The sequence below is a fragment of the Pinus tabuliformis genome, chromosome J (assembly GCF_031772625.1).
Source record: "Pinus tabuliformis cultivar Carrire ecotype Pingquan chromosome J, CPIR1, whole genome shotgun sequence".
Lineage (NCBI taxonomy): Eukaryota > Viridiplantae > Streptophyta > Pinopsida > Pinales > Pinaceae > Pinus > Pinus tabuliformis.
Window position 1 is genome coordinate 1,554,290,917 of NC_142295.1, and position 12,563 is coordinate 1,554,303,479.

A 12,563-nucleotide genomic window follows, 5' to 3' on the forward strand; every position below is an offset into this window, starting at 1 on the left:
AGCTCAGTAAATTCGAGTTGGAGGATATAGAGTTCAGTTAAGCATGTGTGATTGCTAATTTGTAACAATAAAGGTTAGCTATTTCAGGTTGTTGTTAGTTAAACTAGTTCTAACTGTTGAAGGAACTAGTGGAGGGTCAGTTGTGCAATGAGACTTCAATTAAACTCAGTGATCATTTAGTTAACTGATCAATCAGCCCAAAATAGCTAGTGCATGGAGAGAATTCGAGTTCCCCAGGGTAGACTAGTCTTGAGTGTATAGTTGTTGCATGCAGTGAGATGATCAACCTTGGGAATTGCACAATCCATTTTGGAGAAATTCCAAAATAATAAGGGCCTAATTTCTCAAGGAATTACTCAAGGAAATAAGGTCTTGAGCAGAGGCATAAATTAACTAAGTGAGGGTCAGATCTTCTCAGTGAGCAGAGAGATAAGTGATTCACTTGCAGGTTGTGCTCAGTTGAGTGATTGTAATACATCTCTATTCATAAGATTAATGCAAGCATACATTGGGGTTTTTAGCATATTGCTTTCCCTTGAAAAAATACTGTGTGTATGTGTGTTATTTCCTATTGCAAGTATGAAATTATTGTTTAAGATTGTGAATTACTTTCCGCAGAGTAATAGAGTAGATTTGTGCCTTGTGATTTTGATTAAAATTTCATGAGCAATTGCAAATATACAACATAATTTTTACAACTTGCCATTATTTAGTTGGTACAAAATCCTGACCTTTGCTGTAGGAGGGATCACACTTCCAACCTAGATTATAATCACCAACATGATTCCCAATCCTTTGGATAGTGGCAACTGCTTTATTCAAAGTATAAATGGTTCCTCCATCTATTGATAGGAGACATTACCACTTGTCGTCATTTAATTGGTCAAGAGATGAGTTGATGATAGATCCCTAAATTGATATATATGGTTTCTTTCGATTCTCCAACTATTTTATTTACTGAGTGACCCACTTCAATGTTATTTCCGTGAGGAATATGCTACAAATCCAAAGAAAGCATTAAACTAAGCACTAGTCTAACTCTTTTAAATATGAAACTCAATTTAAAGATCAGGAAAAAGACCCCACATATCAATAACAAATTATATTTTTAAAATCTCCGATAAAACCTAAAACCTATTTTTTATATTTAGTATTCCAACTAGATTTAGAAACAAGTTTCCGCTCAATGAAAAAAAGACACAAGTTTCCTTCCTCTTAATTATTGGAAAAATAAAATTCAACTTGAAGAAAAAATAATCGCCACCCCATTTAGCACTCTGCACTACAATAAGAGAAAATAATCACCACCCCATTTAGCACTATGCACTACAATATTTGAAAAATACAGGCTAAAAGTGACAAAAATGTAATGATATCATTATTATCCATACAAGTTAGGGTGCTCAAAGGAAACTTGCGATGACCGTTGTAGAGATATAAGTTTGTTCTTCTCAAAACATGGAGGTAAACTAATGAGCTTTAACTGTTTGCCCCATTTGGTGATGATTTTACGACTACTGCAACCCACAAAGACTGGATGATGCAGAAACTTCACGGCCACCAAGCCCATTGATACCTGTCTAAAACTTAACTTAAGAGGGTTTGGATTCAAAAAGTTCCTGGTAAAACATGTATACAGTGAGATCTTCTTGGCCGCAGGTATTCAAACATATTGAAGTTTATGTTGAGAAGCTATTTACATTCAAAACCATGAGTCTATGCCCATGCCGAACTCCGAAGGCATTATTTTATGAGAAACCTTACTTGCCAGACGGTTTTCCTTTTCTTCTTGTAAGTATTATCTAGAGACTGTTGAGTGACTGACAATTGCCCAATCTCTGCAACTATGACCTTCTAACATGGTTCCTGGTATAGGGCATAGCTTTAAAATGTGACCCAAGATTTACTGTAAAACTATGGCAGCAGATGACTCACAACCCTCTGTACAAGAACCACATTTCATTCCATTACAATGCCCGATATATAAGAATTCATGAATTTGGGGGATTTTTCCAAACGCAGTCAAAGATGATCAGTATGGAAACCCAGGTCGGGCTGTACTCGTGGGAAAACGAGTATTTTTGTTCTGGAATTGAAGCGGAAGTTCAAACGACTTCCGATTGGAACGAAGAAAACCCTGCCTCTACAAATAACAATCAAGATAGGTTAATCTCCCACAGTCTCTCTGCGCGGCCTTGGGGCGTCACTACCATTGGTAAGAACTTTTCAACGCCCGCTCTTCCTGCCCCCTGGCAATATTTGCCCGTCGACGAGGACCAAGGAGTTGACGGAGATGGACCGATCACCTCAATGCGGATCTCATGAGTGCTTGTTTACAGAAGAGGAAGTAAGTTTTCTCCTCGAACAACTTGTGAAATTCTATTATCTGTTATGAGTTGTAGGTTTTTACTTCTTGGAAATGGGATCTGTTCGTGGAGTAAGCAATCGTATAACCTGATCTGAGAATACCTATGTGTCAGTAGTAATCAAATGTTCTGTTGTCGGAAAACCTGTCCAAGAAAAGAACTACAACAGGAAACCATATTGGTAATCCAACATTAATAGAATGCTTCATACAGAGGGAAGAATCGTTAGTATACAACAATTATTCATGGGATTTAGACACAGAGGGAATCGGATTAAACACGGCAAAACAATATCAGAAAGAGGAATCGGCAGTTTATTTAATAGAGGAGTACTATACAGCCTTTAGGTATAGAAGTGTATAATTCGGCTGGTGCTGATTCTAGCAGCAAGATTATAATTTCTGCATGAATCTGCATTTTGTTATGATAAACCTTCATTCCGTGCTGTGATATTTTATCCTCCCTTTTCTATCCAGGGAACAACATCCTAGAAATCCAAAAAACAAAAAAGCAACAAAAAAGGGTGACCTAACTGAAGCAACAATTTCAAAGCCGTAAATTTTCCAATATTGCTTTTGATGACTAGTTTTGCCAGTGTGCCCTCAATGTCCACATGGCTACAATGCACAGACATACCGGATCTGGCTACAATGTGCAGACAGATCGGACCTTCCCTCCTTTGGTATTGTCCCATCACTTTCACTGAAACTGCTCTTTCTGCAAACACGATTCAGTTCTTAATTAGCCAAATGTTGAAGGCCTGAGCTTTCTCAACTTGTTTCTTTTGTCATTCTATGATTGGTAAGAAATCTCATTCGCTCATCGAGAGATGATTGGTCATGTAAATGCTTAGTTCATTCCACATGGAAGGACTGGTCAATTCGTATAGTCATTTTGGTTATGGATGCTGAAAAAATGGCTGACCGATTAAGGCAGCTAGAAGCAAGGCCAATATTCTATTATATGCCCAGATGGAATTTTACGTATAAACCATAGTTTATTCTGCTTTCAAATCATTTTTTTGATTTTTTTTTTGGCATATGTTTGTTAAAGGAATGGCTCAGAGATTTGGCCTGCCTGAAAGGTTTAGAATCCAGAGGAACCCGAATCAGGTTTAGTTGAACCTGGTAACTTTAGTCTTCCCAATCTCATGCTGAAATTTTCAATGACTTGGAGGTTATCGTATGGACAGTTCCCCTTTCTCTTGCTTAAGGAAAAGGGAATATTTTTTGGGCTTTTGGCTTCTCCATTATGAATTTGTGGCCCTGTGGTCTTTCCTCAGTTGCATTGAAGATTATCTGTCTTTTAAAGCTTGTCATTTGCCAGCAATTCTGGAACAAAAGGGACGAGCTGGTTGTTCATTAATTACTTATCAACAATTCTGTGAATGATGTTGATTTTCCCTTGGCATTTCAGCTACAGGTCCATATCTAAAAACACGATCATAAACACACTGTAATACCACAACACCTAGCACTTTGCACAGCGGAAATGTTACGGCAGTGAATCAATTTAGTGCATAGAGATACGAGCCCAAAGCTTGATTATTTTATTACTTCATTAATAAAAGAATCATGGGTGTCCTGTATCAGGGATCATGGCCCTCAATCTCTGATACAAACAGTATACATAGTATACAAACTAGGGCTTGCAGTCTGCAACATTAGATCTGCAATCTGCCCACAAAGAACTAGACAAGAACAAACACTTAGCTTACTTGCTGAAGTAGATCAATCATCAACCCTATCTGCTCACGTTGTTCTTGACATCTGGCAGGTCCTTTGCTTCCTCTACACACAAAGAGTACTGCTGCTCCAATACCTCTGCACACCCAGCTGCTTACAAGAGTTCCACTCCTCCAAAAACCCTTGTACACTTCAGCTCATCAAACTGCCTTTACACAGTGACAATGGTCATCCAAGGTCACTGATCTTAGGCTCCAAAAGTCTGCCTTGTCTCAGTGATCTGCCACTTCGAATACACTGAATATAGGCCCAAATAGTCTGCCCTCCAACAATGGTTTGCCACATCAAAAGCACTGTTCATAGGGTCTTCAAAATCTGCCTGCATACAATAACTCAGCTGCTACTAAGTCACTGATCTTAGGTTCCACGGATCTGCCTTCTAACAGTGGATTGCTTCACCAAATCTCACTGTACACAGGCATCACAAATCTGCTCTCACACAGTCCCTTTGTTGCTCCAAAGGTGACTGAACACAGGGCACTCAACATACTGTCCAAAGTTCAAACCCTCTTGTTGAACAGACCTTAACACATCTTTTTTTCCTGCAATCATCTACACGAAAACTCAGCCTACATACCCTTCAAGGATCTCTGCTTCAGCCATGAGTCTCGGTCCTGTACACTTCAAACCACAGGATTTTTGGCTCTCTTTAGGACTTCCGTGACTGCCTCAAACGATACCCTAACTCGGCCACATCAGACCTCTGAAACTCTGTGTATACCTCACCTTTTAGGTCTTAACTCTCCTGTGCATATAGTTGAGGAACTTGGCCCTCACACCAGCTGTTCCACAGGCCTTACAGTCTCCTTCTCCAGAAAATACAAGGGTTTCGGCCCTCCTCTTGTGCACAGAAATCAACGTGGCCTGATCTCAGAGATAAACAACAAAACGCAGGCCCATAACCATACAAATGAACATTTTTAGCTCCAAAGAAAGCTCACTCTAGACATGGAGTATACTTGGCCTTCTTACCAGCAGATCTAGCACAAGACAAACCATACAATACTCCTTTTCAGCTGCGGCTTTCTCCTGAGGTTTGGCATCCTAGTCTTAGGCTTGTTTTCACACTAGAATGTTTCAAGTCTGAACTTGTTCATGGATGCCCTAACCCTCTGATCTCTCTTTACATGCAACAACCTCCATAGCTTCAGAAACCATGAACCGATCTCAGTCTTTGGCCTAAGATCAGGCCCTAAACAACTCGGTCCTTCTCTTAGTCCTCCAAGGACTCGCTCCTCTGTTGATCTAGAATCGGCCTTCCCTAGCAGCTTCTTCTCCCAGAGAACTTGGCCTCCATGGACAGATTTCGGCCCTCCAATAGCAGCCCTGCTTCGTCTTATAGCTTGGATCCTCCAGGGCTACATCTTTCTAGCCTCCACACTCAATGAAGTTCATCTCGTTTATGTGACCTAGGCCCCTCTTTATACTTTCTTTTGGTCACTTAGGAACCCTCTCGACTTTAAGAATTAATAATAATTTCTTTCTTGGTCCCAAACCCCTTACTTGGGTCCACGACTTCATTTTGGGTAAATCGCTCAACAAACATCTTATTGTGGGTTGTTGTCTTCTCGGAAATACCTTCCGAGCTACCAAAAATCTAACAAATGAAAGGAATGAGTTGGCTGTTCATTAAGTACAAGGGATGCTTCTGCTGTACCCCGTCAGCAATGATCTATTCTATGGTATTTAAACACAGAAAGTTTCCAATCTATGCAGACCCAAAATGTTTGTTGTGGTTTGTCAGCTTTTTCCAGACAGTTGGGTTGTTTTTCTCAGAAGCTAAACTGTGATCTTGAAATCTGTTTTTTTCCAAGAAAATAAAATCTTTATATTTGATATTTTAAGTGTGAAATGAGAATACGCATCAGACTGCCTCATAAGGCTCAAAATATCTTGCAATATGCTTATATAGTTGATAGTTTGAGTCAGTATTCTTCTTCTCTTTAAAAATGAAATTGAAAAATTGAAGGAAAAAATCAATAAAGTTTTTGTTTTGGCAATTAAAGGTTACTGTTAAAAATATCATTTTCATATAGTAAGCCCTGTGGGTTAGCTCAATCAGGTTGAACTGACCAGTTTCAAGGTGGAGATTGTTGAGAGGTCATGGGTTCATGGGTTCAAGTCTGGTAGAGTCCCTCTGGGTTAGAAGTAGACGCTGTACTATAGTGGCATTTATCCTGGGTGCCATTCATGGAATAAGCACCTGGAGGGTTTCTCTGATGATATTTTCCATGTGAAAAAGAACACTTTCTTACAGTACAAAATAGGGGGAACTATATTTGGTTCTTCCCCCAAAGATTTACATTAGCAGCCTGGATTTAGCAGAAATATAAGATTGCCCCAACTTGATAGCAGACAGATAATGCGAAAGAGAGTCTTCCTTACCGTGAAGGCTGAGCAGAACATTACAATTAGAAGGTCAGAGCCAAAGTACAATCCTGGAGGATCTGCCATTGGTATCTACTGACATGATGTCTACCAATAAGCATTAGTTGGTTTGATTTCTACCCAAAAACAATGGTTTTAAAAATGGCGAAAGAGTTTGTATCAGTTTTTGTAAAAAGATTAGGAGACCAATTCCCATGCCCACCAGCAAATCTCTTCTCTTGAGGGTGGCCTCACAGTTGGTTTATTTTTCTCTTGCGTGTCTTGTGTTCTCTGGGAAGAGGTCTCTCCCTCTTCTTGTTCTCGCTGTTCACAGCCTTCATGCTGCTCACTTCAACTGCAAACTTTCTTTCCAAAACTAGATGCCTGAGAAAAAGATTGAGGGTTTGATTTACGATGTTGTCCCTGCTCCATGTTTATCAATCTCTGAAGAGTATGTGGGGCCGCACTTTTTCCTCCTTGCCTCATCTTGGTGGTTTGTCAACCTGGTTAGGGATGTTGACCAAGCATGGCAATTGCTTTTTACAAAGAAACTGTAGTAGGTTTCAAATGTAAAAGTGGAATGTGAATGGAATTGCCAAGTCTGTTCCTTTCTTTTAGGGGCAGAAAACAATTTCCCAAAATCTTTATTTTTTATTGTAGAAATTCCCAACTGTAGATCACCTGATAATGCAATAGACTAAAGCAAAATACTTGATCTACTTCTACAACCAATTTAGCAGAAGCTTAATCGAACATGAGCAACATCAATAAGAACACATATAACTGATATGGAAAAATCAATCACACATAACACAGAAGATATAACCAGGGGAAAGCCTCGGCCTAAAACCCCAACTCTGTATTATCATACAAGTGGAAATATAGCCAGTATTACAAAAAGAATCAGCTCAAAAGCTATCTTGCTCTCTCTGCAATACCTCTGCTGCTCATAGACAAGCAAAGGCCTCTCTCTAACCTCTGGTCCGCCCTCCAAGCCTCCTATTTCTTTGCGCAATTTTGATTGGGGTCTAGTGCAGCCACTTGTGTGAATTGGCCTCTTCACACACTCACTAACTTTTGATCCAACTACGCAGTCCTGAAGGAGATAAATTCTCATCCATGGATGAGCTTCCTTTATAGGAAAAATTTCATCCAACTGATAGTACATTGTCCCTTCTTTGATCTCAACTGGGTCTCTGTCTGAATTGACATGCATGAGTTATTCATGAGAGAATCTTCAGTTATTTGAAGTGCAGTGGTTATATGCAAGCATGCATTAACTAACTGAACTCACATTAATTTAAACAAACTGTTTAAATCAATCTAACTGGACTTGACTCTGTTAACTGAGTCAACTAATTACAACTCTAATTACAACTCATTCTTATCTCTTTAACTGATGGATAAATTCCTCAATTAATAGAGAAACTGTTCCATGTCCTCACATAGACTTCATGTTTGATTTTTCACAACTAATTAACTCATGGAGAATTAATTAATTTATTTTCAAACAATTTTTAAGTTCAAATTCGAATTTTACTTCCTATTTTTAGTTCAAGGACTGACTAAAATGAGAATCCATCCTGAACTGCTAAAAATAACAATTCTATTTTTAGCACTTCCATTTTTCATTCCCTGTTGCCCAATCCAGCACTGGTACCCAAACTGCTAGTTATAGCAGTGCTATTTTTAGCATTTCTTGTTACTATTTTCAACATTTATAAGAAAAGAAAGGATAAATAAAGCAGATATGTATTTGTTACAGGGGATCCTCTTGTTTTTTGTTTTCTTGAGACTGTTTTTTGTTGTTTGCTTGACATTTCTGTCTTTAGGTTAATCAGAGAAAATTTTCATTGTATCAGAGTTATTCAGGTTTACGAGTTTTGTTCCGGAGTTCTCATTAGATCCGCTGGTGGTTCGTGACGAAGGTGTTTGGCTTGAGTGGAAGAAATGAAGCTAAGAAGAAACAACTAAAGACAGCTGAAAATAGCAACAAAGCTAGAAATTGAGAAGTTTAATGGTTACAAATTTGTCATGTAGAAGATAAACAGAGAAGATGTGCTGACAAATAAGGATTTTTGGATTGCCATTACTGGTAGACCAGCAAATATAAGTGACAAAGAATGGATGAAGATGGATATGACAACATAATCTGCAATCTGCTTTTGACTAGCAGATTCTGTGATTCTGAATGTTTGTCAAGCCACATTGACAAAGGAGATGTGGGAGAAGCTATATGCTTTGTATGCTTCCAAGTTATTGGTTAATAAGATGTTGAAAAGAAAGGTTTCCACACTCAAGATGAAGGGAGTAGCAAAGCTTGCCAACCATTTAAACAAATTTAATACATTGATGAAACAACTAGCTTCCATTGGACATTAATGGAATGCAGAGTATCAATGCCTTGCTCTCCGCATCGGTATGCCAGATTCATGAGAGGCTTTGATCATAGCTAGTAGTAGATCTCGTGGGGATAATCTCAAGATTGAGACCAATGTGGGAGGGCTATTGAATGAGAAGACGCAAGATTATAAACAAGGGTGCCTTCAGATTCAGATGCATTATTTACAAGTGGCCATTATCGAGAAAGGAAAGACAATGGATTTCATGGTAGATACACATCCGACGGTCGATCAGCTACTAGAAAGAGGAAATTTGAAGTGGTGTGCTGCAGATACTAAGCATTTGCAAAAGGATCTGAGAGTTCATTCCCATGCTTGCTAGCAAATCTCTCATCTTGATGGCAACCTCATAGATGGATCACCTTCCTTTTGTGTGCCCTGGCTCATCCGTGAAGAAGCCTCTTCCATTTCTTGTTCCTATGTTGTGAAGTATCTGGGCTCCCTTTCAAGTCCATTTCTCTAGGTGTTTACGGGAGATTTTGGATGATGTGCCTCAAAGTTTGCCCCTAACTTTCATTCTAGCTACTTCCTCATTTTGGCCTTCAATGTTTGAACATACTTAACATATTCAAAGAAAACAATACGTACAGAGAGAACATATGTATAAGAGTCAATGTTTTTCTCCAGATTTGTTTTGGAGCAATTTCCATAACCTTTAAATTCTGCTATATCTTTTCTTCCATATGTTTCCTACTATCATTCCCGGGCTAATTTTCAAAATTAGGATTCAGCTTGGAACTTTTCTTTGGAATCTTCCAATTCCTGACCATTGGGCCAGAGAGGATTCTTTTTGGATCTGATGATTTGCTTAATCTCTTCTCGAAGATCACATCATGTCTGCAATACAACACCGCAGAAGAGTATGAGCCAAAGATGAGCTTCTATTTTGCACCTCGCACATATTGACGGGCCTTTAATACCTGTTTTCTGAAATCTAGAGAGCTGCTTGAGTAGTGTGATCAGATACCTCAAGAAAGGAGAACTATGTCATCATGAAGAGAACCATGGCTGCACAACAATTTAATGTTGCACTCGCAGAGGGAACAATGGTTATTTTTACCAATTGTTTGAATGGTAACTGTGGTTAGTTTTTCCATTTGTTTTCACTGATTTATTTTTATCTACTCTAATTTTCTTTTGAAAGTACTTAATATTATCGAAAGAAAATAATACGTACAAAGAGTACAAGATATGTATAAGAGTCAAGTGTCTACTCCAGATTTTTTTTGGAGCAATTTCCACTCTACAAAAATTCTGTTTTTTCTTTCCTTCCAACCGTTCCATAAAAACTCTGCTGTTTCTTTTCTTCCTTATGTTCCATTTTATCATTCCTGGGCTAATTCTAACTAATTTTTATTTAAGTAACTATTATATTCTTTATTTATTTATATTTATATTGTTTTTATGTAAATTATATTCATAACATTGCCTTCCTCTTTAGAAAGCTTTGTCTTCAAAGCTTATTGGTAAGACTTGTCATATGTTTATGTATCTTGTTTTCTATTCACATCTTTTGGAATTTTTCGATTTGTCATCTTCGATGATACAAGATGATAGGATCCTTGGAGTGATAAATAAAATTGTCGCAATGTTGACCACTCCGTGTCAACTACCCTATAGCAGTACATTTTTTCGCAAAGGATTTCCATCATGTTCAAGCATTCAAATTATCCTAGATTCATTGTCATCAATTATCAGTTTATTAGAGTGATAAACCCATTATGCAAAATTGTAATGTAAATGATCCTAGTAAGACCATATATGTATGTAAAAACTTAGGTAAGCCTATCATTTTGGTGACGATTTTCATCCTAGGAGGTTTTTTGTCTTATTGATTCATTTGTGTTTCTAAACACGGATGAGTTTTTCCTTCCAACCTCACCTCAAAGCTAGGGTGGAATTTATCATCAAAATCTTAGGTGAGTCTTAGTGTTTTAGTCGAGTCTTATGTAAAAGTGATTTGGGAATAATTTAAGCTAATTGGCTAAATTATTTTATTACAAATCACTTGGTCCACTAGATCATACTGAGTCCTAGAATTGGGTAATAAATTGATGGTCTATAGCAAATAGGTATCCCCCTTTGAGGGTTGAAATTGTAATATCTTGATGTAAAAAATATTTTGGTGCATGGTCCCTCATACTTAGACACCATGGCTAAAATATTAGAGGGTGGAAAAAATTATTAATCCCCTCAAGTGTCAATTAATTAATTTTTCTGGCAAAAATAAATTAAAACCCTAAGCAAAAAATTGAATTAATTAGAGTCAAAATTAAAATTCTTAGAGAAATCCCCCGATCGGGGTGGAAGACTTGGCGATGTGTGAAAACATGATGAAGGAAGGAAGGTGGCAAAGCAGGCCACCATTCAACATAATAATTCCACAGGACGTCGGGGCGGCTTGCAGGCAAGGTAGAATCTCGAGGTGTGGAGGTGACAGGGAAGTGGAGGAAGAAGCAGGAAGGAACGACGACGAAAGGATGATGGGACGTCGGGTAGGTGGCAGAAAATTAATAAGGGTGGTGAAGGACAGAACCAAAGTTAGCATGCTGCAAAGGAAGGAGACGAAGGGAGCTCGATGCGATCTGGTGTTCTCTGCAACTCGGCATAGGATAGGGTATGTTTTCATAAAACCATTCTTTGCTTTCCTTTTAATCTCCAGCATATTAGGGAAGAGGGAAGAGAGTTAGACGTTGCAGAGGGAAAGAGAAGGGAGAGGGACGTGGAATCCTTGTTACTATTAGTCAGAAGACAGAGGGCGGGAGAATGAGAAAGGCTGGGGTAGAATCTAGCAAGGTAGGGAGCTAGGCAGGCCAGGATAATTGCATGCAAGGATTAAGGATAGATAATGATCAGGGGCAGCTGGAGGTGGTAAAACAGGTGGTTTGGGAGGCAGAGAAGACCCCCGAGAACATTTGCCAACTTTATCCCGGGGGAGGAGGGCCGGAGAAGTTCCAAACTACTGAAAAAGAGTAGCAAGGGGAGGGCCAGAATTGGGAAAAGGAAGCTAAGGAGTTTGGAAGCGATGAACTCACAACGAACACAACTTTCGCTGTCGGTCAGGGGAGTCAGGCGACAGCCAAGAACAAATCAGCTCGCCCAGGTTGAGGAAGAGGGCGTAGGGGCAGAGGAAGACCTCGCCAATCAGGCATACATGAATTAAGGCCCCCCTCTCCAGTATGTCAGAGACGAAGCCGGAAAACCATGAGACATACGGTGCAAGAGGCTGAAAAAGTCTACAAAGAAGGAACTGACGAAGACATCCGCAGGCTTATTCAAGAATTAGAAGCAAATGTAATGCAGGAAGACTCGGAACCTGAAATGGAAGACTGGGGTAACCTCATTCCTGACCCGGGCAACACCAGGGGACGCATGACCTTATACAAGCAGGCTTTACACGTATATTGGGTGCTGAAGCGATTACTTGCAAAGGCAATGGAGCAGGTTGCAGAGGAAATGGCAGAGTTGGCTCAGGGCATACCCATTATGAGGCGAGAAATGAAAAATCTCCAAATTACTATGCTCATGCAGGACAACAAGTTGGATGAAATTCAACAACAACTGAAGAAGCTTGCTCCAACAACGAGAGACGCAAAAACTCATCCTGAAATTATGGTAGATTAGTTCTTCTAGTTTGATCCAATGGTTTTCCTTGTTAGTTCTTTGAGAACAGTTTCTCCTTT

General features: G+C 39.1%; 1 protein-coding gene across 1 annotated transcript in view; it reads left to right on the plus strand.

Annotated features, from left to right (window-relative positions):
* Positions 1-1,388: 1,388 nt before the first annotated feature.
* LOC149233420 (protein SAWADEE HOMEODOMAIN HOMOLOG 2-like) overlaps positions 1,389-12,563 on the plus strand; it is a 181,674-nt gene continuing 170,499 nt past the window's right edge. Inside the window, exon 1 of the mRNA XM_089376735.1 lies at positions 1,389-2,347. Coding sequence (XP_089232861.1) covers positions 2,294-2,347 — 54 coding nt within the window. The 5' untranslated portion in view covers positions 1,389-2,293. The remainder of the gene's footprint in view (positions 2,348-12,563) is intronic.